This window comes from Onychostoma macrolepis, chromosome 07, assembly GCF_012432095.1.
Source record: "Onychostoma macrolepis isolate SWU-2019 chromosome 07, ASM1243209v1, whole genome shotgun sequence".
Lineage (NCBI taxonomy): Eukaryota > Metazoa > Chordata > Actinopteri > Cypriniformes > Cyprinidae > Onychostoma > Onychostoma macrolepis.
In genome coordinates, this window is record NC_081161.1 from 45627561 (window position 1) to 45654699 (window position 27139).

A 27139-nucleotide genomic window follows, 5' to 3' on the forward strand; every position below is an offset into this window, starting at 1 on the left:
CCAGTATTTCCGTCAAAGCTGATTGTCAAGTAAAACACTCAACACAGTCTGCAGCTGTGTAGGAATATTCATTCATATTTAAGTATAATAACAACATTGTGTCTCTCAGGATATTTAATGTAAAATTATATATATATATATATATATATATATATATATATATATATATATATATATATATAAATCTTCGATCTTCATCTCCATCCTCAGCAGCGACCGTAAGCAGCAATAACCGTGCTAATGCGCTCGTTACAAATCAAGAAGCTTATAGGACAGGATTTACAGCAGAAAAGCCAAACACTCTTCGGCTCTCGCTTGCTTCGTCACAGATTGTGACATGCCGTGTTTCTGGTGAGGGGTGTTTGAATGAGAAATGTGTGCCTTCACAGAGTGGATCGGGATAATAATCTGAATAATATTTTTGAGCAATTAACAACTTATTCCACTGCGGCTGCAACACATCATCATTTGGACTAATTTTAGTACTGCTTCTGATATTTTTGCAATAAATATTGTGATTACACTTATATTTTTGTAATGTTTTTCTTTATACTGTACATATTTTTAAGAAATAGTTATGGTTAGGTTTAGAGGTAGGAGTGGGATTAGCGACTATAAAATATATTTTTAATGCTATTTTGTTCCTAATGTAACACCCTACTCTCAGATGTTGCCTTTCTAGAGCTCTTCAGGATGAACACACGGGTTCTTTTGAAGTGTCTCTAGACTAATTAGAAGAACTCCCTTTTACCCCAACTAAATCATCTCTAACTGGTGCAGCGCGATGGGAATGAAACAATCAAACTCTGTATTTAACAAAACCACTAACTCAAATCAAACACCAAATTAGAGAAACTAGTCAGTTCTCTTCCCTAAAGGCAATTACAGTTTTATTTAGAACCACAGTAAACGTTGCAAACTGCAATAGAAAATAATAAAAAATGAATAAAAATCACACTTCCCCACACAAATAAGTTACCTAAATAATTATAATACTCATAAAACTAGACCCCTTACAGATTCGAATGGTGTATTGCTCTTATCTGTACGATCAAAAATGGCAGTAATTCAAAAAAGAGTAAAATAAAGAGTAATTCAAGCTCATTTTGGCCTTATCAGGAAAATCTGCCTCAAAACGCGTATTTGTCAACCCCAGAGGGTTAAATGTCAACTGTATTAAGGTGGATCTTGTTGTTTCTTTACATTTATTATGTTCATGTTAAAATTTATGTAACACAAAATATCTTACATTCTTGCTAGACATTTATTTTCCTCCATATTTTACATACAGCCAAGTCTTTCACCATGCAGATCAACTCTTATCGATCGAGGTCCTCCAAAACGATTCCGTCTAGACACAGAGAGAAAAGTGCTTGATGAAAACGGGAAAGTCAGAAAATGGATTTATGGGTTAAAATTTCCCATGGATTAAAAGATGCCAGTAAACAAAACCAAATTGTTCTACTGGTAGGAGAGACCGGCACTGGTAAGACGACTCTCATCAACACCATGGTCAACTACTTACTGGACGTGAAGTTTGAGGATGAAATGTGGTATGAAATAACAGAGGAAGAAGCGAAGGACCAGTCAGAATCACAAACCTCTGAAATCACTATGTATGAGGTCTTTCCTGTTAAGAATCCCATATCGCTCACCATCATTGATACTCCAGGCTACGGAGACACTAGAGGACTGGACAAAGATCTGGAAGTAGCTGAGAATTTATCTGCACTGTTTCAGAGCAATGATGAAGTTTGTGAAGTCGACGCTGTGTGTTTTGTGATTCAAGCATCTAAGAATCGTCTCTCAGATCGACAACATTACATTTTCAGTTCAATTCTGTCTTTGTTTGGAAAAGACATTGTGAACAACATTGTGTTTTTAAATCACACACTCTGATGGTCTGCCACCTAAAAATGTCCTCGGTGCCATTAAAAAAGCTAAAATCCCCTGCAGACGAGAAGAAAGTGGTGACCCTGTTTATTTCTTATTCAACAACCGGCAGGCTGAAGCCCGTCACACCAGAGAACGTCACATGCGTGCTCAAAGAGTTGCCTGGGAAGACAGCGCGGAAGAGATGAAGAATTTCCTTCAGTTTCTGGACAAAAAAAAAAACAGAAGGAGTTTGGAGTTGACTTCAGATGTCCTGATTGAGCGCATTCGATTTGAAGCATCCGTCTGCAACTTACAGCTGCGAGTTCGAGAGAAAGAGTTAAAGAAGTTTAAAAAAGCTCAGATCCAGGAGGCAATGAAACAAAACAAGGAAAAGATTGACGTGTACAAACTTTACCATTAAAGTGAAAGAGACAGTTAAAATGAAGGTGCTCATTGAGAGCGAATCATGGAAGCACAGGAAGGCAACGACCTGCACCGTCTGTGAGGAAAACTGCCATGAGTTTGACTGCTGGTGGGTTTCTAATCCCAGCAAATGTGAAGTCATGAAAGACAGATTCTGCACCGTGTGCACAGGGAAGTGTCATCACAGCAAACACGTCAAAGAAAACAAGAAATATGTGATTAGAAACTCCAGCGTGCTATTTGAGTTTGAGGAACTTAGAAAGGAGTATGATAAAGCTCAAGAAGAGTCCAAGAGGTTTTCGGTCATAATGGATGACCTTGACCATGAACTGGAGGCGCTTGAGGACCAAAAGTCAAATCTTCTGTCCACTGCTTATGAGAACATCAAGCATCTGTCTCAGATCGCATTAAAACCAGACTCCGCCTTCACTCTTCAGCATCTCGACTTCTTCAGCCCCAGAGTGAAGGAGTCTGGGAAAGAAAAGTGGGTCCAAGAGCTTGAAGAAATGAGGAGAAACGCTGAAGCTGAAGAAGCAAATAAAGACGCTTTGAGTTATCTTAAAGCTGGTCTGTCAAACTGGAACCTTTCTTTGGGGGGCACTGAATAAATACAGTGAAATGAATCAATGAAAATGAAGACGACTGCATACAAAGAGAAATCAATGCAAGTGACTTTCTGTAGTCCTGAAAAAAAACTTAATCTCAAGTTAATTTACATTAACAAAGCAAGCTTGATAATATCTCCAGTCTTTTATTTCCTGTACTCTAATAACAAATGGATATCATTAGTTTTGGCTACTGTACATAATTAACAATTTGTTTTTGCAACCACAAACAATGATTTATTTACTACTATGTTCATTCTGATTGAATACTTAGAGTTTATGTCCAATTTTTGTTAACTCTTTTGCTTTTATTTTTATTTCACACAGACTGTTTGTTTGTCTGTTTGTCTGTTTGTAAAACACAATTAAAATCTCTATGACCAAGCCAGCCAAACCTTCTTCAGGTTAGTGACAAACAATTAGTGAAAGTTAAAATCTGAACATTACACATGTGGAAATCTGTTCACTGAAGTACTAAATTGGGTACTTATACAAGTGGTGCACAAACTCTTCCCAGGCGTTTACAGATCGAATCTTGCACCTCCTGATCTGCTTGCTCACAAGTCGGGGCTGCCCCTATTAACATCAAACTTGATTTTTATCTGGATGATGACGACTATTATTATGTCGGTACTTTCACAATGGCCAATATGCGAGTGCAAAACAAGCTGTTGTACGGGTCTGTTGCTAGTGGAGATGGAGAAACTGCTTGTGGAAGTTTTGCAATAAAGCAACTGTCTGTATAATGTGACACTGATGTGCATTTTTGTACTTTTGGATAAAATTATTATTATTTATTTATTTTTACATGCCAACTGAACAAACTTTGAAGTTGGCTTGAGAAAGCCTATTTGAAGATTTAAAAGCTTGTAGTTCGAAGGCGTTCATTTGAAGTTCAATAAATAAACAATAGTCTAGATAGATAGATATATAAAGTTAAATGTTTAAATGGCGTAGAATATTACATAGAATGGAAGCTTCATTTAGTCTCAAGTGATTCTGGAAGTTTAAATTTGAATTTTGACAATTGGAGTTTGCATAGTCTTGGCTCATTTGACCATTCTGTCAGTGTAAAGGCATGGGTATACTTCATGTTCCGCGTCCGGACATGTCTTGCGTTCAGTCGCGTCTGCACAGCTTTCAAACCATACTCATCCACGGATGAGCGTGGATTGCTGAGTTTGACACATGTGCAGTATAATTGTTTGGATTCTTGCGTCTCTGCTGCCTTTTTCTTGCTCATGCACTGTTGTACGCACACTGTCTCTGTAACGGAGCCAACGAGACTTGAGGCATGCGGATCCATTTGCAAAGCTTTTAGACAGAGACATGGTCATAACAGGCAGGGTCAAACAAATGGCAAACAGGTATATTGAGGGCAAGACGGAGGAGTACTCAAGTAAACGGGCGTGGTCTTCGATCGCCGAACAATATCCAGAGGGCAAGACAAGAGGGGTAATCCAGGTACACGAGCAATGGTCCAGGCAGGGGCAAACAGAGTCCAAAACAGCAGGCAAAGGGTTAATCCAAGATGCTAAGGCAGAAATCAAAGCATGAGGAAACAGGCAAGGCAAGACTAAGACAACTAAGTGGGCTCTGTAGAGTAGCTATCACTAGGAGAGCGATAACTGCGTACAATACAGGACCAAAACAGAAACACAGAATGGCTCAGTGAGGCAGCTAACACTAGGGGAGTGCTAAACGCAGAACAATACTCAGCGATCTGTGAACGGAAGTCCATGGTTTATATAATGTGTGTGATTGTGTGATAGTTCTCAAGTGTGAGCGTGTGATTGAGACAGGTGTGTGTACTTAGTGCAATGAATGCTGGGAAATGCAGTCCGGGGGTGACGCGCAACAGTTAGTGTAGTGCAAGAGTCCATGTGGTGAGCAAGTGACCTCTGGTGGCGAGTGGACGGAAGACCACGAACCGGATTCCTGACAGTCTCCAAGGTCTCAAAAAATCGCCTGAATGCGGACAGGGTGCGCGGCTGTCCGCAAGCCCTCCTGATGACAAAAATTACGTAATGTGGACGGTGTGTGGCTGCGGACGGCCGAAGTATACTTTGGCCTTAAGTCTATGGGATTGGAAGTTCCACCCAATTGGTCCAACGACGAAATCCATTGGGGTGGGTCAAGGTAAAATGTGTTTTGGTCTTTTACTTGTGCTTCTGCAAAGTTCACTTATTTTATCAGTATTTAGTTTCAATTTGAGTCTACCTTTGTGTTTAATCTGACTCAAATTTAAATAATTAAATTTAGGCTGTATTTCTAATTAAATAAAAAAGATATTTGATTATTTTGAATATCCCATACTTTCAATTATTCGTACATCAGTGACCTGATGTTGCATTTGAGTCTCTCATTGGCCGTACGTGGATCTCACGATCACAAACTCGTCAGTCTGATTTTCGTCAGAGGATGTAGCTTGACTAATAGGCTATCTTTAAATCTGCTGCCTACTGCTTGCTTTTGATAAAAAAAAATGCATAAAATAGTGTAGTTAACTTAGTCATTTCCGATTCAAATTGCTAAATCAGTTATAGATAGAAATCCAAAGATCACCGATGAAGTGCCTATACTGGGTTTGGGGTTTCTGGTTACAGAATGCCAAAGCAGTGTTTTGCCACTTTGCTTATATATCCAGACCAGAATAAATCCATTTTCAAATCAGTTGTAAAACCATAAAATAACCCGAGTCAGAATTTCTGGAAGAAATGCTTCCAACATGGCTCAAAACTACACACTCAAACATAACTTATTACCAAAAATTTTTTGAGTAAAATGGATTTTATTCCCATATCCACACCTTGCGTATATCATTTCGAATAAGAACAGATTCATCCACCAACTCATGGGCCATATCATGCAAAAAAAAAAAATTGGAAAAGGATGTTTAAATGTATAAAAGTAAAAAAAAAAAAAAAAAAATATATATATATATATATATATATATATATATATATATATATCAATATAGAAAAGGAAAGGATGTTTTGCTTACCTGGTTAAAGTCAAACTCCCAGTTCAGCTCCAAATACAGTGCACTCTGTCAAACAGATGACTTTTTTTTTCTTTTTTTTTTTTTTTACAATTTTGAATATAAAGCAAACTGTTAATTTGACAACACCTGAAAATGTATAGAAATCTATTTTCATTAGGATCAGCCTGATGTCTTTTGATGTCAATTACAATGTAATTTTACAGTTTCCATATGCAATCAAAATGGGACGGCTGTGGCCACATCTGAAACATGAATACTCCCTCAGAGCAGAGAATGTTAAAATGCTTTTCGTATCAATTGTATGGAAGAGTAATGTTGGCATGATCAACAATTGTTTGTAAAAAATGTCCAAAGGCAATATGATTAAAAAAAAATTAAAAAAAAAAATTAATTAAATAAATAAATACATAAATAAATTACATTTATTTAATTTAAAAGACAGTCAGCTGTCTTTTAATATCCAATAATATTATTAATAATAATAATAATAATAATAAAGAATAGCACTGACAGCAGCAATTGTTGTCCACATTTTAAGTTTATTTTCTGTGTAACTCTATGACTTGAGAGGCCGTTCATGTCCAATTTGTATTTACGATAATTCCAATAGCACTTGAAGGCAGCATAAAGCGTGCACTGGCATGGAATGTAAAATACAATGTGAGTGCAGGCCAGCAAGGGAGTGGGGAGGGGGAAAATTGCACTCGGGCTCGGTTCAAAGAAACCATGCCTAGTGTGAGTACACCCTTAGAAGATTTTTCTGCCACCTGCTGGAAAACACTTTAAAAATTAAAATGCACTCCTTAATACAGTCATTTTCATGTGTTCTGCTTTTGGAATTATATTTAGACATTATAAAATCAATATTGCAGCCTCACATTTAAAACCACTAAAACATTAACAATTTTAACACTTTTTGGTACTGATGTATGATTTAGCAGCTCAAATGAACCACACAAAAGTTACCTATTTTTAATTAAAAACAGCAATTTTCAGCAAAAGGTACACTATAGTTTACATCCCTGTCAATGATCTCCTCGATTTCTCTTAAATGTAAACCGATTGCCCATACACAAACATAAGGTTTTGTTTTGTTTTGTTAGTTTGATTGTTTTATTTAATCTGAAATGAACAACAGTGTTTTTGACTGTTACGTGCCGCGTGTGTTTTTGTTTCCTTTCTCTTATTTCTATCAATCTGTTCTCTAGTCTGTCATCATTGCTCTTAGGTCTCTGCTGGATGGAGGAGACGGCTGTTAATCATCATTAAGGGCGTCGTCTCTGCAGCCAATCCGAAGTCACCCTGCTGTTTAAAGAGCTCCCGGCGTGTCACGCTGAGTAGTTCAGTGTGTGTGTTCAGGTGTTTTGAGTTAGTTTGTTTCGGAGTTCGTAGTTTCTTTGGTTGTGGATGTGTGAGCATAATACTTGTCGATGTGTTATCGCGACGTTGAGTGGAGTGTTGATAATAGTTACTGTTCTTTCTTTGATTGGGGAAATGAGGAACAGGTTAGCGTATTGCGCGCCCTAGGATACATTCCGCCCGCAGTTAACAAGTGTTAGACACACTAGGTGAGAGGTGAACGTCTCTTTTGTATTTTTGTTTGTAGTTAGTGTAGTTTAGTTGTGGCGTCGCATACGCCGAAGATGTCGAGTTTGTTTTCTATATTTTTCTTTGGTTAGTTAGGTTAAGAGGGTTTTGGGGACTCAGTTTAGAATATTTATGTTTTATTATTTTTGTTGATTTGACGCCTCCTTCGTTCCTCAGTTTTTCCTAATTTAATGTATTCTTATTATTTTTGCTTTATATATTATGCATTGTATATAGCTCACACATTGTTTAGTGGCTCAGGCTTAAAGAAATTAAAACATTTAATTGAATTTAAGCGTTCTTCCTGCCTGTTTTTTTCTACAATTTCTATTCTCCCAGCAATATTGAATAATAATGTTGCGTTCCAATCCCTAGATCTTTAAAGATCGTAACATTGACTGACTAAATGACTTAAAGTGAAAAAATATGGTTAATTTTACTAATCTCTGTTTGTTTACTTCATTTTAATGCATTGTTGTATATTCCTTTGTGTTTTTTATGTTCCATGCTCCTTTCACTCATGTGTCTGTGTCAGCAATGTGTCGAAGGGTAAGCCATAGAGTGAAAGTGAAGTGACTTGTGGCCAAGTAAGGTGAGCTATACTCAGAATTTATGCTCTGGCACCCAGGGAGCAGTTGGGGGTTCGGTGCGTTGCTCAAGGGTTTCACCTCAGTCATGATATTGAAGGAGGAAGACAGCGCTGGTCATTTACTCCCCCACCGACAATCCCTGCCGGACCTGAGACTCAAACCCTCAATCTTCGAGTTACAAGTCTGACTCTCTATCCATTAGGCCACGACTGTACTCACTTGACAATAAAATAAATTTTGCTAAACACAGTAAAAAAAATTAAATTCTTCATTATTTTTGAGGAAGATTCTGTTTTCCTTTTCTTTTAGTTTATTTCATTCAAGCCACCTGGGAATTATTGTCCACTGCAACCTTGACCACTTTTATCTGCCCGAACGAGTAAAATGGCATGCATCGGCAAACTTTGCTCTTCTCATCATTTCACGAACATGACCTAACAAGCTTACGCTGCCACTAGGAGTTGATGCAACCTAGAAAGTAAAAGGCTGCAGTGAAGAGTGAAATAAGCGTTGTTCAGACAGACAGTTCTCACTTAGAAGTTGATCAGAGGTTTTATTATGCTTCATTAACAAGAAATAGCATGTACAACAATATCCCATAGTAGCTAAGATACAGGAAAACATTTAACTGCATCGTAGTCTAGCCTTTTGTTGTGAATAAACTGGATAACTTATTTTCTGCTGACATCATAACTTGTTTACATGATTAGACAGACCTGAAGTACATCATAATTTAAGAGTAAAATTGTCTTTTCATGTGTAATATTTAAAATGTTATCATGACATCGTATGCCATGGTATGATTTTCAGTTTAAACTCAAGCATTTAGTTTGCATCCAAGTAATGTATTCTTTTTTTTCTTTGATGTTTACTTCCATTAAAGTGTAGCAAATTAGCTCAAAAGGGAATGTATATAAATAATTAAAATTAATTATAATTATTTATATCAGATGCCAGCAGGGACGCCGCTACGGATCCTGGGCCCCCTGGACCGCATAATCACTTGGGCCCTGTGGGGGGGTTGTTGTACAGATCACGTTCTGGTAGATTCCCCCTCGGTCGAAATCGTGTTATACTGTTTCAGCTATTAAAATAGTTCAGTTTTGTATGTAATGGCAAATTTTCGAAATTTCGTTTCGAAGCTAGTCGAAACTAAAGCGCAGGACGTGGAGGCGCCAGCGCAATGAATTGCAATGTTTTCAATGGAAACAACTTACGCCGTAATTTTTGCTCATAAAGGTAAGAGTAATACATCATTTGGAATTGTAAAGGGTCTACTTTTATTTGTGTGCACTCACAATATTTAAAAAAACATTTGATAAAATAAATAAAATAATTTGATAAAATAAAGAAAACAATGATGCGCCGTCTCGTCTTGAACATGAGCGCTTCACAAAAATGAACCAAAAGTCAATACATGCCTCACAGACATGATAAATATATCTATAGAAAGCTTTAAATTACTACTTAACGAAATAAATCAAATCGAAAACAAAAACTCTTTCATTATAAACCGTGAAGATTCACTTGCGCGTCTAATGAGGAGAGAGTCAGGATCATCATCTTCATCTTTGCAACACTGACACAGAAAACACTAGTTTATTAGTAAATAATTCAAATATCTCCTTACTATTTTCCCCTGACACATTCATGGTAATTACTTTTGCTGGGGCTTTGCAGCAAGCTTCAGCGTATTGCGTGTATTTGAAGCAGAACTCTTCATCTGTGCTGACGGCGCGCTCTCTGCTGCTGCTGCGGGACTCTAAACACCGTCGAGCCGCTCTTCACAGCCGCAGCACAGTCTCGTACGTGTTGTTTCCACCAGCGCCAATTTTTTTCATCACTAATTGATGGATGTCTAAAATATAAAAATAAGGAGAAAGCCTAAAACAGGCCCGGCCCGCGTATGAACTATGACGTGAAAATTGGCCCGATCTAAGCCCAGGGAATGCAGGGCTCTAGCGTTCTCCTCGGTAGAAATCACGTTTCCCCCTCGGGGGCCCCACCCCATCGTCGGACCCTTAGAATCGTCCTAACCCCCCCCAACAATAAAAGCAAGGAATTAAAATTTTAAAATGATTTAAAAATTGATGTAAAATTAATCAAAACAGTTAAGAATAAAAGATGATGATACATACAATACACACAGATGAATGCACAATACACAGCTAAACAGATGTGTTTTGAGTCTGGAATTAATTATGACTACTGATTTAGCACATTTGATCTTTTCTGGAAGCTCATTCCCACTGCGGGCGGCATAATAGCTAAAAGGGGACGCCCCTTGTTTTGTGTGAACCCTTGGTATTTCTAACCGACTCTATCCTAATGATCTGAGTGGTCTGTTAGGTTTATATTCAGTGAGCATATCTGCAATGTATTGATGTCCTAGGCCATTGCGTGATATATAAACGAGTAATAATACTTTAAAACATGAGGACTGGTGTGATATGCTTATATTTTCTAACATTCTGGATGAGTTGCAGCTGTTTAGTTATTGCTTTGAGATGACTACTGAAACTAAGGCCTAACTCCAGAATCACACCAAGAATCTTGACCTTTTTTTCTTTTTTTTTTTTGACCCCAAGACTCAAGGTATGTATTCACCTTGAAAACTTCATCATTGTTTCCAAATGCAATGACTTCAGTTTTCTCTTTGTGGGGTCTTATGATGTGATTTCTTGTTTTCCTTTTCTTTAGTGTGGTATGTAGCTGTTTGTGCATGTATAAGATCTGCAGAGTTACAAAGCTCAAAGTCTCCCACAAAATGATTTATTCTATCTAAAAGAGAAGGCTGATCCAGACCGGGCTAAAACGCCTCATTAAAACACGCCCCCACATGTCTATATCATGATGTGGAAATACTTGCATAATGCCACCCAAATGTTCACGCAAAGGAAGAAGGCGTAGTTTCAGTAACTGCAGTAGTGTTGATGCAGCTGTGTCAGGGAGACGCTGTGTGTTTCTATGCGAAAGCAAAAGCACTTTATTTGGCCTCCCGAAAGTAGATGCAATTAGAAATCATTGATTAAGATTTGTTTACAACAGAACAGCACAACCCAAATGTTCGAATTTGTGCAATGCATTTTATGGACAACAGTTTCATGAACCTAAGAGAGTACAAGGCTGGCTGTGAAAAGAAAAAAAAAAAGGGTAAATTCCTACTTTGCTATGACAATCTGGCACTTCTGAATTAGCGACTGCAAGTATGTTTTGTTATTAGGTTAATCATTTGCTATTGATTGTTCAAATGCAGAGTTTTGCGCGTAATGCGTTCTGTTACACCAAATAACGATCTTTAAAATAGCATCATATGACCCCTTTAACTAAAGAACATTTTGGCATCTCCAGCTGTTAATTTAATCAGTGCATTGTCAACTGTCCTGTCATTATGAAGGTTAAAAACGCCAAAAATAAATCTTAGGGAAAAAAAACAAACAAACAAAAAAAAACTAATTTGTAGAGACCAAACATGGTATAGGTGAGGTTACATGAACCAGTGGTTCTATCATAAGCATGCATAAAACAGTATACAATACAAAAGACAATATACAAGAACAGTAATAATACACAGAGTGACCTGGGGATATGCATGTTCATTCATAGAAAGGTTTGTCTATGAATTAATGAAAGGAGTCATTTTCTATAGACAGTATGTGTCTGTTTCAGAGGGAATGAAGTAAGAGGGGGAATCTCTCTGCATGCCATTATGTTGTAAAGTTTTTCTGGTCTGGCTGAGGTGTCCTGGCATGGAGGGTCGTTCACAGACATCCCTGCACCCAGTCTGGTTGTTGCGTGAGGGATCTGTTGGATTATTTATTAAAAATAACAAATAATAATGTGTCTGATTTCCCCAGCCCTTACAAACACAGTTGAAAGGAAAAGAGTAACGTTTACATTTTATAGTTTCAAAACATCAAGGTTATAAAGGCAATAACTTCCAATATAAATTCTTAGTTATTGGGAGTGGAAATGTTTCTCTTACTGCTTAAGTTTTCTCTGAGCATTATCCAAAGTAACGATATTGATTTAAACACTTCAAGAAAAAAAAACAATATATTCAGTTACCATTACCTAACTTTTGCCACTACTTTAAATAATTCATATATAACGAAAGAACAAACTGAACATCATAAACTGCCATCTCTGATTTTTCTCAGTTATCTGTGTTTGGCGTCTCAGGGTTTGGGTTCAGTGAGTCTCGTAACATATCCAGAATCGTCTGAAGCTCCTCTGTAGTCTCCTTTATTTTTGTCACAAATTTCATGGTCTCAGACTTCATCTCTTCTGCCTGCTGAATGTTTGAAGGCAGCAGGTTTGTTGTTTCACTCTTACTTGATGGTTGGTTGCCGGTGGATTCTGTTTCTTGCTGACTCTCTCTTAAAGCGTAATCTTGGCTGATGTTGTGAATTTCTCTGGAGTCGAGAAAAATGAAGAAGACATTAACAGCTACAAAAAGTGTAACGGTCTCAGCCACACAAACTGCTCTTGCAGCCTGAGTTGCAATTTTTCCCACGTTTGCAACTTCAATTAAACGAACAAGCTCTGAAATTCCTCCCAGTCCTCGTCCAAGTCGAGCTCCAGCACTCGTCACAGATTGTGCACTGTGAAATGACTCGCTGCTTGTGGTAAACTCATTTTGTAGAGTTTCCACTGCTATTTGAATGTTTCGGATGTAGTAAATTATTGAGGTGATCTTTTCCTGGAACTCTGTTATCATCATTTTTATATGTTGGCGGTTTGTGCGCTGGTTAACCATGTTTGTTATGTTGCTCACACCAGATGTGACTCCACCAGCTACTGCAACACCGATTCCCACTCCTGTTATATCAGCGAGGCTCCAAGAGTAAAAGGAGACAAAATTGCTCCAACTACAGATGTGATTCCTCCAGCCAATCCCACAACACCTCCTGTGAGACTGCTGACGGTTGTGTTGAAGTGGGCCGTCTCCAAATCTTCTGCCAGGTTTCTCAGTACATCTAGAGTCTTATAAAGCTCATCGACAGTTTGTATACTCTGGGAAAAAAAAAAAAATATATATATATATATATATATATATATATATATATCATAAAATCTGATTTTGTGCAGATTTTATGTTAGTTAACTTACCGTTTTATGAAGGTGTTTAATGATAAAAGGCCTCATCAAGATCTCACTGACAGATGGGCGGTTCTCTGGATTGATCTGAAGTATGTCTATTACCAGCTGATGAAGGTCCTCTGAGAAGGTAAGAGAAAGAGCTTCACAGGAGCAGTTTAGACAACATCTTTGTAACAATCTCAACAGGTCTTCTTGCTGTAAACTAAGAGGAATAAAAATAGAGTTAACCACTTAGTGGGATCAATAATGTATCAGTGAGTTCAATCATCCAACTAACTCAATTTTAAATCAGTACTAATCATAGCTAAACCAAAACCGAAACTTAAACGTCATCTGTTAAGTTCACAATTCAGTCTCCAAAGGAACCATATCATATTCTGAGTACTGTAATCCAAATAAAAAAATTATTTGCTCTACAGCATTGAAATTTTCGATACAACTAAACTTCATTCTTCAATCATATTTCATTGTGTTCATATTGCATAATCACACAAAATGACAATTCTTTCACAATATGATATTTTCAATTTACAGCGAAGTATAAAAGAATGAATGTACACATTATTAAATAGATTATTGACATACTTTATACAGTTTGTACTGAAGGAATACATTTTCCAGATCTGCCCCCTTATAGCAAGCGTTTCCTTTTATAAAGCACATTTTGGAAGGCAAGCTACACTGATAAAAATGATTTTTTGGTGAAGTAAACCCTACATAAAAACAAATGTAATTTCTACATTAAATAATTTAGTTCAGGCAAGAATTAAAAAATTAAAGTAAATTCTATATTAGTACTCAATTTAAGCTTGTAGAAATTAAAGTTTGAATTTATAAGCATATTTTACTTGGAACTGTTTGTCATGTTTACAAGGATTCTTTAAGTAAATATCAAAGTTATGATCCCGTTTTTCCCATCATGCACTGGGGCATGAATAATTAAAAAGGTTAAATTTGTCACTGTTTTTTAGTTATATTTACACTGTTCTATGGTTGCTTTTGTTGTTAGGTTTAGTAACTTACTGTTTTGTGACATCTGGAGTTGATTTTCTACTCAAAATGACCCATTCTTACTCAAACACTATCCACTGATTGTCACCGTCATTGTGTATGGTGTACCAAGTATTGAGGTCTCTGTGTTCATTTGGGTAACAATTCTTTTGAGTGGACATATTATCTTAAAAGGATAACAAGCTGTCTACTTGCTTGCTTACATGTTTGTAAGTGAATCACATGCTTTAATAGCATGGTTGTTTCCCAGTGCTACATCGTTTGAGTAAATTTTAGAAGCCATGACTGAGTGAAAAATACTTAAGTATTGCAGATTTAACATAAAATAATCAAGTAAAAATTACTCATCAAACTCTAACTGGCCATGTTAATTTTACTTATTTCCTTTGCTAATTTTACCTAACTTAGCCAAGTAGATTTTACTTAATTCAGTACTTACATTTTACTTAAAATTTATTTGTGCAAAAACTTGCCAAATAAAAATTAAGTAAATTTACTTATTGTTTTTTTCAGTGTACTTAAAAACAATTGCTTATATTGTATTGTTTTGAAAATGTGATGGAAGGCTAATTGATTTGCCTCGAGTTAAATCCAGCTATCTTGTATTGAATTCAGGGCCGTCCTTTGGGCGGTGCAACTGGTGAGGTTGCACCGGGCCCCGCGCTGTGAGGGGGCCCTGTGGCGAACGGACCGAGGGGGACCCCCCCTCCCCCGAAACGCGATCATGAACGGACCGAGGGGGGGCCTGCTCCCTACCTCGCACCGGGCCCCACGTCAGCCAGGGACGGCCCTGATTGAATTATTAACCATTTAACAGTGTTGCATTTTGACAACTTCTTAAGTTAAACTGAAACAAAAATCTTACGGCACACTTCAGCTTGCACATCTCATAGATGACACACCCCAACCTCCAAATTTCACTGCAAAAGAAAATAAATATTATAAAAGCTTGAATTCAGGGTTCTGATATGGAAATATATATTAAGCCAACACTGCAGGTTTAAGATTACGTTTTCTCATCATAAGGTTTGCCACTCAAATTCTCAGGTGCAACATATGCAAGAGCTTCAGTTTCTGCTGTTTTTGCATCAGTGGACCTGATAGAAACAGAAATGTGTGGTATGATTATGTCTGCACATATACTATATAAACTATCTTTATTGTTTTCTATTTGCTTTTGAAGAGGTTTTTATGTTTGGAATTCCATACCATTCATTAATCTCCCCAAAATCTCCTAGGCGAATGGTTCCACATGCAGTAAAAAACATGCTCTGCCATAAGAAAAGACACATATTTTGGTGGGTTTTTGGGTGCTGGGAATGAGTGGATTGCAATAATATCAGTCAAACTCAACTCAAATCAATACAGCCTCTAGCTATTTTGTGACCATGTCTAAAATAAAATCAATGGATTGCAGAGAAGCTGCATTTATTTTATCTTGTGTACATTTTTTATCTAGTGTACATCTGTGGTCGAATCATGAAAATGTAAGATACTTGCATGCAGGGGAGCAGCTTCAGCTCCAAAAATATTCAAAAATATTCAAAAATATTCAACTATTTACACTAAGTGCAAATAGCTATAGATTCTATTTTACACTATATTTTCTGTTATTTATATTACTTTTTGCAGATAGTGGCAATTATCTGCACCTACAGTATAAAACAGTACTCAGTAATAACATATTGAGTGCAAATTATCATTTTAATTCAGATTATTAGGCTACACGGATGCCACCTTATTGGGACAATAAAGCCCTCCCACACCTTCAACCTTTTGATTATTTCCTCCATGTTTATTGAAAATAAAAATGCCTTTCCGATGTGATATGACATTTGAAAAGGGAGAAAAAAGTTTGGCAAAAGGTGAGTTCAAACTCAGGTCAATCATGTCAAAATGCACACACTTTACCATCTACACCACTGGAGGTGATGTTAAATAAGTGTCTTTTGTACTGTTGACTTCCCCAATGAACCGTTGGTGGGCGGAGTTAGTGTAAATAGACACTCCGTATAATAAATGATCTGTATGGTATTTTGAGCAGAAACTTCACAGACACATTCTGGGGATACTCAAGACCAATATCACATCTTGTAAGGAGAAAGGGGTATAATAGGTGGTGTTGTTATTTAGTGTTATCTAGAATGAATTTTCAGATATTGCATACCTTTGGCTGCAGGTTTTTATGTAGGATCTGTTGATCATGCAGATACTTTAATGCCGTGCAGATCTTCACAGTCCAGTCCAGAATCTGTAAATTGATCATGTTAAATTACAAATCAGGGATGTTGCAGTAGTTTTGCATTTTTTGTAATACAAGTATGAAAAAAGACAGTGACAGAAAAGACAATTGTATTCTAATTCACATAAACAGATCATTATACATCATAGCAGTCAAAATTTCATAGCTTCGTTATCATTGTTGCCAACTTAGTCACTCTGTCATTAGATTTAGTGACTTTTCAGACCCATTTATGAACTGTTTACAGCAACAACAAAATCGCCTGGCAACAAATCTAGTGACTTCTTTCGAAAATGTTATCTAGTTTTCGATACTCGTATGACATAATGACCTATAGAGCAGGCTTTAGCTACTTTATATTGAAAGTAATTGGCCACAGTGTTTCTTTATGATTAGTCTATATTAATAGATTCATACATACATATTGAACAGCCTAATAAATATTAAATATTATTTGTAATGCTTTTATTGCAGTAGTTGTACATCATAACCATTTCTTCTCTAGTTTAGTCTAGTTTAGTATCATTAAAATACTATGATGTGATGGATTCATTTTTTTCTATATTTAAATCTACACTTAGATACAGTCTGCAGTACCATTTGTAGGCATAGGCAAGCTGAAGGGGCGCCAATGAGCGCACGTACTGGCACTATATTTTAGAAGGGTTGTGATAAAGAGTGGCACGGTCACCCTGAAATATGATCGCCGCCCCCACTGGATCCCCAACATCACTGGGCTAGAGTACTGTCAATCTGACGATGCCTGTATGCCATTGGATCAGAGCGCTGTCATTTGCTGCCTGATTGTTGCATGCAAAGTTTGCATTTGTAGCGCTCATCAACGCCATTAGATCAGTGGGCTCTTTCAGTGCTTTGGCAAAGTAATGCTTTTTTTTTTTTTTGCCATGCAATAAAGCTAAGTTCAAAGGCCACTTTATCATATTGGTACAGTAAATAAAGTTCTCAAAATCAGTATTTTGTTTAGGCAGTATTTGTGGCAGTTGATAAATCATGTTGCGAGATTTGTCCAAAAGGTGTACGTTTTTGCACCAATGCATTATTAAAGGATCAGCGTGTCATGTAATATTCCCAAATAAACTTTAACAGCCAATTAAAAAATATTGGTATAGTAAAATTCGCTAATTCAATACATCCTTTATTAAACTGCTTTGTCGAGTTTAATGCATCCTTACGGGGGTGTCGATATGCTGAATCAATTCATTCACTTCTAACACAGCACTTAATGGGAGAAGCGTCATACACATAGAGGTGCAGAACTTCACATTATTTAAAGGGGAAGTTCAGCATTAATGAGTAGCAAAGGATTAAGTAGCTGCATTGATTACTTTTATGCCACTGATCAGGCTTTTATATGTAGTTTGGGGCAACAAAGGGTTTTATAGGTTTGACTGAAATAATAATGCAATAACTGACACTTTAAATCAATGTTTCAAGCAACAACAACAAAACAATTGAACAAAAAACAGATAAAGACAAAAAGTAGCCATTGATAATATCTAAACATGTATCCAAATGTAATAAAATTAATTTGTGATTTATGTGTAAATTATGTGCAATGTCTTAGCTACTAGGGATTGTTACATAGGGCTATACAGGCATCTAGTGGCAACACAGTGATATTACAGATAATAAATTGAGCAAAAGGTTTATCTTAACAGTAAATTTACCTCATTCTCAGGAAATGTAGGCCTATCTGCTGCCTGTATTTTGTGTTTGATTTTCTGAGCGAGATCTCCACCCTCACAGTGCTCCAGTACAAGATACAAGCAGTCAGGACCTGAAAACAGATTCATTCATTAAAGTGATCAAACTACTGTAAGTGAGAATAAATATACTCCTGTAACTTCAGATATGTTAACACAATATGAATTTTGAAATTTCTGTCAGCCTGTGATGACTTCCTTGTGATGGACGATGTGTGGATGACTGAGTTGTAGGAGAAAGTTTAAATCATTTTCCTAAAAACAGAGAGACAGACACACGTGTAACAGAATTTCTTAATAAACCTAAACTTTGAAATGGAATCTTACCTGCCCAGCATTGAACTTTTTAATGATAAACTGATCACCACCTTCATTTTTTCACCAGGATCATCTGTTCATCTTCACTCACTGATGTGTATCCAGGGAATTTTATAACTGACTGATCATTGCCCATCTCTGAAAACTTCACAAAACTGACATGTTCACAAAATCACCAACAGGTGGCACAAACAGACTGTTTCCATGCATGCACAGCTGTGTCTGTGACATTAAATGGAGATAGTCAATTTAAGTTAAGTTAACTCAACTAATTATTTACAACTTAAATTTAATTGACAAAAAAACAACAACAAAAACAACAACAACAACAACTAACAAACAGTTTGTTTAATTTAAAAATTCACAACAAGAACAACTAAAGAGAGCATTTAGCAGTGCAAACAACAACACATTTTTTTTTCATCTTTGTTTGATTTTCAAAGTCCTTAACCTGATATGGAAATGTTTGCCTTTTCAAACTACAGGCAAATAACTTGCCCTGAAAGGCAAATATATTAAATCCAAAGGTTGCATTGTGTAAAAAGTGATGATCTGAATCAGCTCATAGAAATCAGTTTCCATAAAGAGCTGTTTCTAATGTAACCCATACAAATGAGTTGCATTAGTATAAATGAATGTAGGTTGGTTCAGAATTTTATTTATTTATTTATACTTAGATGTCACCATTTCATTTTTAGTGTACATAAGACAAAATGTGAAACGTATGAAATCCATCATGCTGTCATTTTCATTCTGTTTACGTCATAATTTAACCACTGTTTACACTAGTTTGTTTACTCCTATCAAACATCCTGTTTACTCCTAGCATTTCTTTGTACTCTGCTAATTCTACATATAACAAATATGTTTTGTGAACAGTGTAGATGTCAATACTAAATGTTTAATCTACAGTAACTGTAACGGAATAAAAACATAAGTTTGAAGTGGTTTGTCACTGACAGACAGAAATATATCTCCTTGAGTCTCTGATCAAAGTAAACATAAATAAAGCTAATAATGATGCAGCTGTATCTATGTTGTGCTTAGAAACGCCCATACAGTGAAAAAAATAAATACATACAAATAATAATATAGCAATACAGTTTCATTACTGTGGGTGAGAATGAGATCCCTAGGGATGAAAATTTACTTGAAAAATACTTTTCTGAAGATTCATAAAGTCTACATATATAAAAATTGTGCCTCTGTAGGTTAATGGTAGCTGCTGTTGGTTCTCTGACTGGAAGTATCTCTGGTTTTCTGGATTATTCCTAATCCTGTCCCAGGAGTGTTTTCTCTGAGGAGGTAGGGGAGACGGCTCACTCTTTATGTTATGAGCAGTGAATAATCAGTCTGTTTACCCTTGATATGTGTGGCATTTGAAGCCATTCGTTTAGATTTGATGAGGCTGTTTATGAGTGAAAAATACAAACATTGCAGAAAAACATCCTCCAAATGCACTGCAAAAAGCTCCTGTCTTCCAAAGTCAAACATTAAAAAATTAAATTATTATTATTATTTATTTATTTTTTTTAAGAAATTGAAAAATTACTTCTATAAATTCAGTTTGAGAAAAATAAAATATTACTCTTTCCCGAGGAAGGGTGCAAAACGCCCGCGCTCTGACTCAAACGGTTGTAGTAGTAACACCAGCGCTGGGTTGTGGTTGTTGTTTAGTCTGAGGTTGGGGAGGGGGGCGTTACAACAGCCCTGGTTACACTTAAGAGTTTGCTGGGTAAGGACTTGTTAAATAAGCCAGTTGTTAATAAACCAATAGGCCTATTTCACAGCTGATTTAAGTGTCTCAAATTGTTTTGATGGGCCTTTTTTAACCTTATAGGTGATTTAATGATTTATTAATTAATTGTTGTTTTTATATAAATGTGTACAATTAAAAACCATCATTCTCAGGAAACTAATGAATTGTTTTGTTCAAAGCAGACTCGGTGTCTGTCTTCTGTGAAGTGGACAAATTTAGTCCAACGATCACCATGAATTCCAGGTAAGTTAAACATCTTTTACAGGACGGTAAACATTTCAAAATTAAACGAAGGTATTTAAGTGCTATATTTGTCTGTGTTAGGCTATATGTTGTGATGCTCTGTGATGAACTGATTTTTATGTCATATATTTGTCACAGCTCTACCTGTGTCACAATCAAAGAAACAAAACAATCAACATAAAACGCATCAGTTTATTGGTTTTAATATTTATGTTAATAATAATCTAGGTTAATAATATTAGTTTTACATCGTTGTCCCATCCATGTTGTGATGATAAGCAGTGGGGGCTATACAGCGGCAGTTCCCACATAACGTGTTTTTGCAATCGACTGTATGAATGTGTGGCCCAAGGGACTGGATGACAACAAAGTCAAACTAACAATTAGAATTTGTATTTATTTATTTATTTTATGTTGACTACTCCACCTAGGGCCTATTACCCCAGGAACTTATCAGCATGACATTTTATCTAAAAGTCACGGATTCATTATCGGACAAGGAAATGGTCAGAGACGTGAGTTCCCCATAAAAGCACTTTTATTCAACCAAATACAATCACAAGTCACTCTAATAAAACACCCATTCCCTCAATTAAGCATCCTACTAAACACACTTATACCACTACAAATTGTATAGAAAATTTGATATCAAAAGAATGAACAGAGAAAAGGAAAGAAAAAAATAAAGTAAATTGGAATGCAGATGAAAACAAACAATTATACACACACACAAATAATAATAATAATAATAATAATAATACTAATAATAATAATAAAAAAAACAATTCAGTACAATTTCCAGAAGACTATACCACAACAATACAGGGCTGAGGGACAGCTACTTCAGGCAACCCTGCAAAAAAAGGTCATTAAGTACTTTTTGATTACTTTTCTAAATTTCTAATGAATGTTTTCAAACATTTACATCATGCAGGGTTAACAGTATTCAACACCGATTACTGTCAGACTTTCAAAATCCTTCATTCATCACTTAAATTAGGATGATAATACTTGAACTCATCCACCACAAAATCATACTTTTTGAACCACCTTTTACTTTGAGATTGATCTGAAGTTCAGTGCAGATTTAAAATAATAAGAATTAGTTTACTGTTACTGTTTTTGAAACCAAATTCTAGAGATTATGTTTATGTGTTCATCTCATATATTGAGGCGGCAGAGGCTGAAACACCACGAGCGATACACACGCTTCAGTATTTGTGGTAAATGAAGCCATTAATTTACACAGAGATACGCAGAACGTGCAGGATTCATATATTGTCTTTTTCCGGCTTAATATTCACAGACACTAGTCCATATCACGTTTTGATTCAAGTGTACTGACCTGCTTTTGATTTATTCATCCAAAATGTGGCATATTCTGTGACATTATAGGATATTATATATACAGTGCCCTCCAAAAGTATTGGAACAGTAAAGACAATATTGCTCTGTTAGCTGTGGAGTCAAGACATATACAAATATGCCAACCCCCCTACTGGTTACTTTTAGACGAAACCTACGTTCACTTTCTCCCTCCCATCTTTCCTCTGTAGTATCCTCCTCTCTTCCCTCACCTACCCATTTATCATCTCTGGATGTGAATGCAGCTACTGACACTTTATGCTCCACCTTAACTTCTAATCTAGACAACATGTGTCCTCTTTCCTCTAGGCCAGCACGGGCTGCCCCTTCTAACCGTGACTATACAAAATAAGGTAGTACGCAGCTATCTTCCTGCCCCTAAAAAGATAATGTGGCTTGGTTCTTTAGCAGGAAATTTTAGATGTGGACGGTGTAAACATTGTGATAATATGGTGACAACTAATAGTTTTACTGATGTGTCCTCTAGGAAAATATATCAAATTAAGTCTTTTATTAATTGTAATTCCTCGTATGTAGTCTATAGGCTAGAGTGTGAGTGTGGATACTTCTATGTAGGTCAAACCAAGAGAAAATTGCGTTTAAGAGTGGCTGAACACCAGTGATGGGAATAACGGCATTATAAATAAACGGCGTTACTAACGGCATTATTTTTTTCAGTAACGAGTAATCAAACAAATTACTGTTTCCCCCGTTACAACGCCGTTACCGTTACTGACAATAAAATGTGGCGTTACTATATTATATTATTAGAATTTAATTTTTCAGTTCATCTGAATGGATGCGCAGTGTAGCTGTATTTGACGTACCACAGAAGGCACACGACTCACCATCGCTTTCTCTCACATACACGCACGCAAACAAAGATACAGAGCAAGAGAGTCTTTCATAACATGCAGAATTGACGCGCTACATGTAAACGATATTCTTTGTTGTATTTTCCTGTCAAAATAACGGAGTTCCTTTTGGAATTCTTCAGCTTTTAAGAACTGCCGGGTTCTCTGGTAGTAGGCGGAGCTAATGCGCAAACGACAATCTCATTGGCTGGCGCTCACCTATTATCATCCCTGTTTTGATTTCAGCAAATCAATTCTAGCGAACGCAGACAACGTGATTAATATTCATGAACCCAGCAGCTCATTAATCCTTAGTGCGTTTTATATTGATGACAAATATGCATTCATACTTGGTTATTCTAATTACTAAAGTTCTATCATCATATAATATTAAATTATCATGAAATTATATTATAATGCTTGACTGACTGATACTAAGTGTCAGTAGATAAATAGTGTAGATTAATATACAATGTTTTATAATAATAGTTTATTCTTTTTAGTGTCCATTTCATTAATTTAACATATTTAATATTGGGAGCATCCAAAGTTATTTGACATTTGAACATTTTTAAAAAAGTAACGCAATAGTTACTTTCCCTGGTAATTAGTTACTTTTATAATGATGTAACTCAGTTACTAACTCAGTTACTATTTGTGAAAAGTAACTAGTAACTAATTACTTTTTTATAGTAACGTGCCCAACACTGCTGAACACAAATATGCTATTCGTGTGAAAAATATGGCATATCCCATGGCGAGGCATTATAATGAGGTGGGCGATGTCACTGAGAGTTCTCTTAAAGTTATTAGAATTGAATCTATCCCTTGTTCAATAAGAGGTGGAAACAGACAGAAACAGCTTCTACAAAGAGAGACTTTTTGGATGCATATGCTCCGGGCGACTAAGTCCCCAGGAGTTAATGAAGAAATGAAGATTTTTTACAATTTTTGTAATTTGTACTATTGATGATGTGTGGTTTGATATTTGCATTGATATATGTATAAAAGTTATTTTTTTATTTATTTTTTTATTTTTTTGGACTAAGACACTAGTATTAGCCACACCTACATATTAACCAGCTGTCTTGGATGATTTAGTAATTAACTCTAGTTTAAGAACACCTGTTTAAGCAATTGATGTGCGTCCTGAAGAAGGCTTTGTGCCGAAATGCGTAGATCTACTTTTAAATATTTGTAATGATTTAAGCCCAGCACATTAAAGGCTTTTTATCTTACTCCGTGAGTGCCTTGGAAGTATTTCGTCTACATAATTTGATCTTTACCTCTACTATACCCAATGAGCACCAGGGGCTTTATAAAGACACCTGTATAGCACTCTCTGCTTCTGTTTCCAAAACAAGAAATACATCATCAGAAACTCCAGCATAATCGTACAGTTTGACAACGTGATAAAAGAATATGAAAAAGCTGAAGAAAAGTGCAAGAAGTTTTCAGTTATAAAGGATACACTTGTCAAAGATCTGCAGGAGATTGAGGACCAGAAGTCAATTCTTCTGTTCAATGCTTACAGGACCATCAAGCATCTGGCTCAGATCGCATTAAAACCAGACTCTGCCTTCACTCTTCAGCATCTGGACTTCTTCATCCCCAGAGTGAGGGAGGCTGGGAAAGAAGACTGGGTCAGATTGCTGGAGGAAATGAGGAGAAACGCTGAAGCTGAAGAAGCCAATAAAGATGCTCTCAGTTATCTCCAGGCAGGTCTGACAAAACTAGATCTCTTTTTTAGTGGGCAATGAACACATGCAGACAAGACAACAGATAAATCAATGACAATGAAGAAAACTGTTTACAATGAGAAATACAATGAATGCAAGTGGCTCTCTGTAGATCTGAAGATAATAACGTTCCTTTAACCATAATATCAAGTTCATTTTTATCTCTGTTTTTAGCGTTTATTTAAAACGAGGCAAGCTTGATAATGTTTTAAACTCCTATTAGTTCATGTACTCTAATTATACTGTAAATTAGTTTTAGTACTGGATGGTAATTTGTCACAAATTAAAATATCACAACCACTTGTGTTAACCTTGGTTAATCTCTTCTACATTTGACCGATATCAATTGCAGTCAATTTAAGTCTTTCCTGTCTTCTTGATTTGTGTTATTCCCCTGTCTGATTGTCTCTCTCTATGTCTCTATTCCTGTCTGTATGCTCATTGTCTTTACCTTCGTTAAATAAAACTCATACAAGATATTTTAGAATTTTTATTTTATTCATTGGATTTACATTTTAGCCATGATCTTAGCCATGTCGATAATGCGTGCCATGCATAATCCCAGCCTGTGGTTTTCATTGGCTGCCTGTAAATAGCATATATTTTGACCTGCTCTCAAACACTTCAGTTAGTTCCTGTTATCAACATGTTAACAATGCAAAAGCAAATTCTCTTTGTATTAACTGAAGAGACAGTGGTTAAAATGATCACAGCAGTATGACTTTTTGTTGGGTACTCAGGTGGGAAAGACGTAGTATTAAATTAAATGTAATATTAAATGTATTAAAAATATACTTGAAATTCAAGTAGTATGTTTATAATACATTTGTATTCCCAACATGCTTATTTGAAGTGCATTAATATATTGAATTGCATTTTAATATATTTCTAAAAAGTATACTAGAAGTACGTTTGTATTAAATATATGCTTAGCTATACTTCTAAGAAATATGCTAATCACAAGCATACTTTTAATGTATTTCTAAAAAGTATACTAGAAATACTATGTTAATGAATATATTCTTAGTTACACTTTTAAGGGATATACTAAACGCAAGCATGTTTTTTTGTAACGGTACGTTAGACAGAGTGGGATCCATAAGCAGCTTTATTGAGTGAGCCAACAGACAAAGTCAAAATGCCAGCAAACAGTACTGGAGGAGGCTAGGCAGAGACAAAGTAGCAGGCGGCAAGAAATCAAAGTAAAGTTTACCAAGACGAGGCAGGTGGAGAACAATCACAAGTTCAGTGGGCAAAACAATACTTCACATAGATCAGAGTGTGAGTGCTGCTTATATAAACGAGGGACAGGTGTAGCAGGGTGATTGGCCCAGGTAAGTGGGATCATGGGAAACTGAGTCCGGGCAAAATGAGATCAGAATTCGGGCGACATGGTGGCGAGAAGAAGGTAATGCCGGAGTTCGTAACATTTTTAGTGACGTTTTAGTGTATTTACAGAAAAAAAATGGTAACACTTTATTTTAAGGTCTCTTAACTAGTTGCTAATTAGCATGCATATTAATAGAATATTAGCCATTTATTAGTAGTAATTAAGCACATATTAATGCCTTATTCTACATGACCTTATTCTACATCCCCAATCCTACCCAATACCTAAACTTAACAACTACCTTACTGACTATTAATAAGCAGCAAATTAGGAATTTATTAAGGGAAAAATCGTAGTTAATAGTTAATAAGTGTTCCCTGTTCTAAAGTGTTACTGAAAAAATACTTATGTTACCCTTACTTAAAGAATATTTTGTGTGTACTTTGTGTAAGAACATAACAAAATGATTACACTTTTAGTGGGTTTTTAATGTACTTTATAACCATGTGTAGGCCTACTGCAATATATTTTAAATATTTATGTATTTATAATTTTAGTATTTGGAAAAGTATGATATTTTGAAAAACATTTACAATGTACAAATGTTTGTCAACTATTATTAAGCATTGCAATACTTAAAATATGTTGTTTAATATGTCGTTCAGTTTTACTTATAAGGTTATGCTACTCTGGTTGATTAGGCTGTTGTCCATTACATGATACATTAATTGTAATAAGCTATACTGAAATTCCCACAAGGATTTCAACATCATATCTGAAATGCCTAAAAAAAAAAAAAAAAACACGGTAACACTTTCTATGAAGCCCGTATTTATAATACACTATGAGGGTATTCTTAAGGCATTATAATGAATGCATAACGCATTATAAAAAACCTTGTGTGTTATAAAATCTCATGAATAATCATGACAACAATTATCATACATTATAGTACTTACGTATTTGTGGTTATAACTTTTAAGAGTATGATTATTTATAACACACAATGAACACCATATTAAATCTACTTCATTTATAATGGGCTATATCATAGCTTGACATTGTTTATTTAAGATCTGTACAGTACCTTACTATATCTCTTGAGTGCAATGTTTATATATATAACTAATTGTATTAGTAGACTTAGGTAGGGTAGGTAGAATGTTCGCATATTTGCAAATTATCCTATATTCAGTTTGTCTGTTGAGGAACCATCAAAATAAAGTGTTAGCAAGCAGTATATTCAGCAGACACACTACTAATACTCTCATGAGTGCTAGTTGACATGTAGTTGCAGACTTACTTATCAACAGCTGTCTAAAGGGTGCCATCAAAACTGATATTATATATATATATACAGTCATGGC

General features: G+C 35.9%; 1 protein-coding gene and 1 pseudogene across 1 annotated transcript; one reads left to right on the forward strand and one right to left on the reverse strand.

Annotated features, from left to right (window-relative positions):
- The first annotated feature begins 1164 nt into the window (after positions 1–1164).
- Positions 1165–26991, forward strand: LOC131543898 (uncharacterized; annotated as a pseudogene).
- LOC131544687 (uncharacterized) lies at positions 10347–18618 on the reverse strand. The gene is given in 12 exon segments (XM_058783073.1): positions 10347–12911; positions 12914–13100; positions 13197–13337; positions 13339–13389; positions 15064–15118; positions 15209–15295; positions 15408–15469; positions 16366–16449; positions 18129–18238; positions 18350–18419; positions 18492–18542; positions 18544–18618. Coding segments are annotated over 12 exon segments (1644 nt in total). The 3' UTR covers positions 10347–12240.
- Positions 26992–27139: the final 148 nt, after the last annotated feature.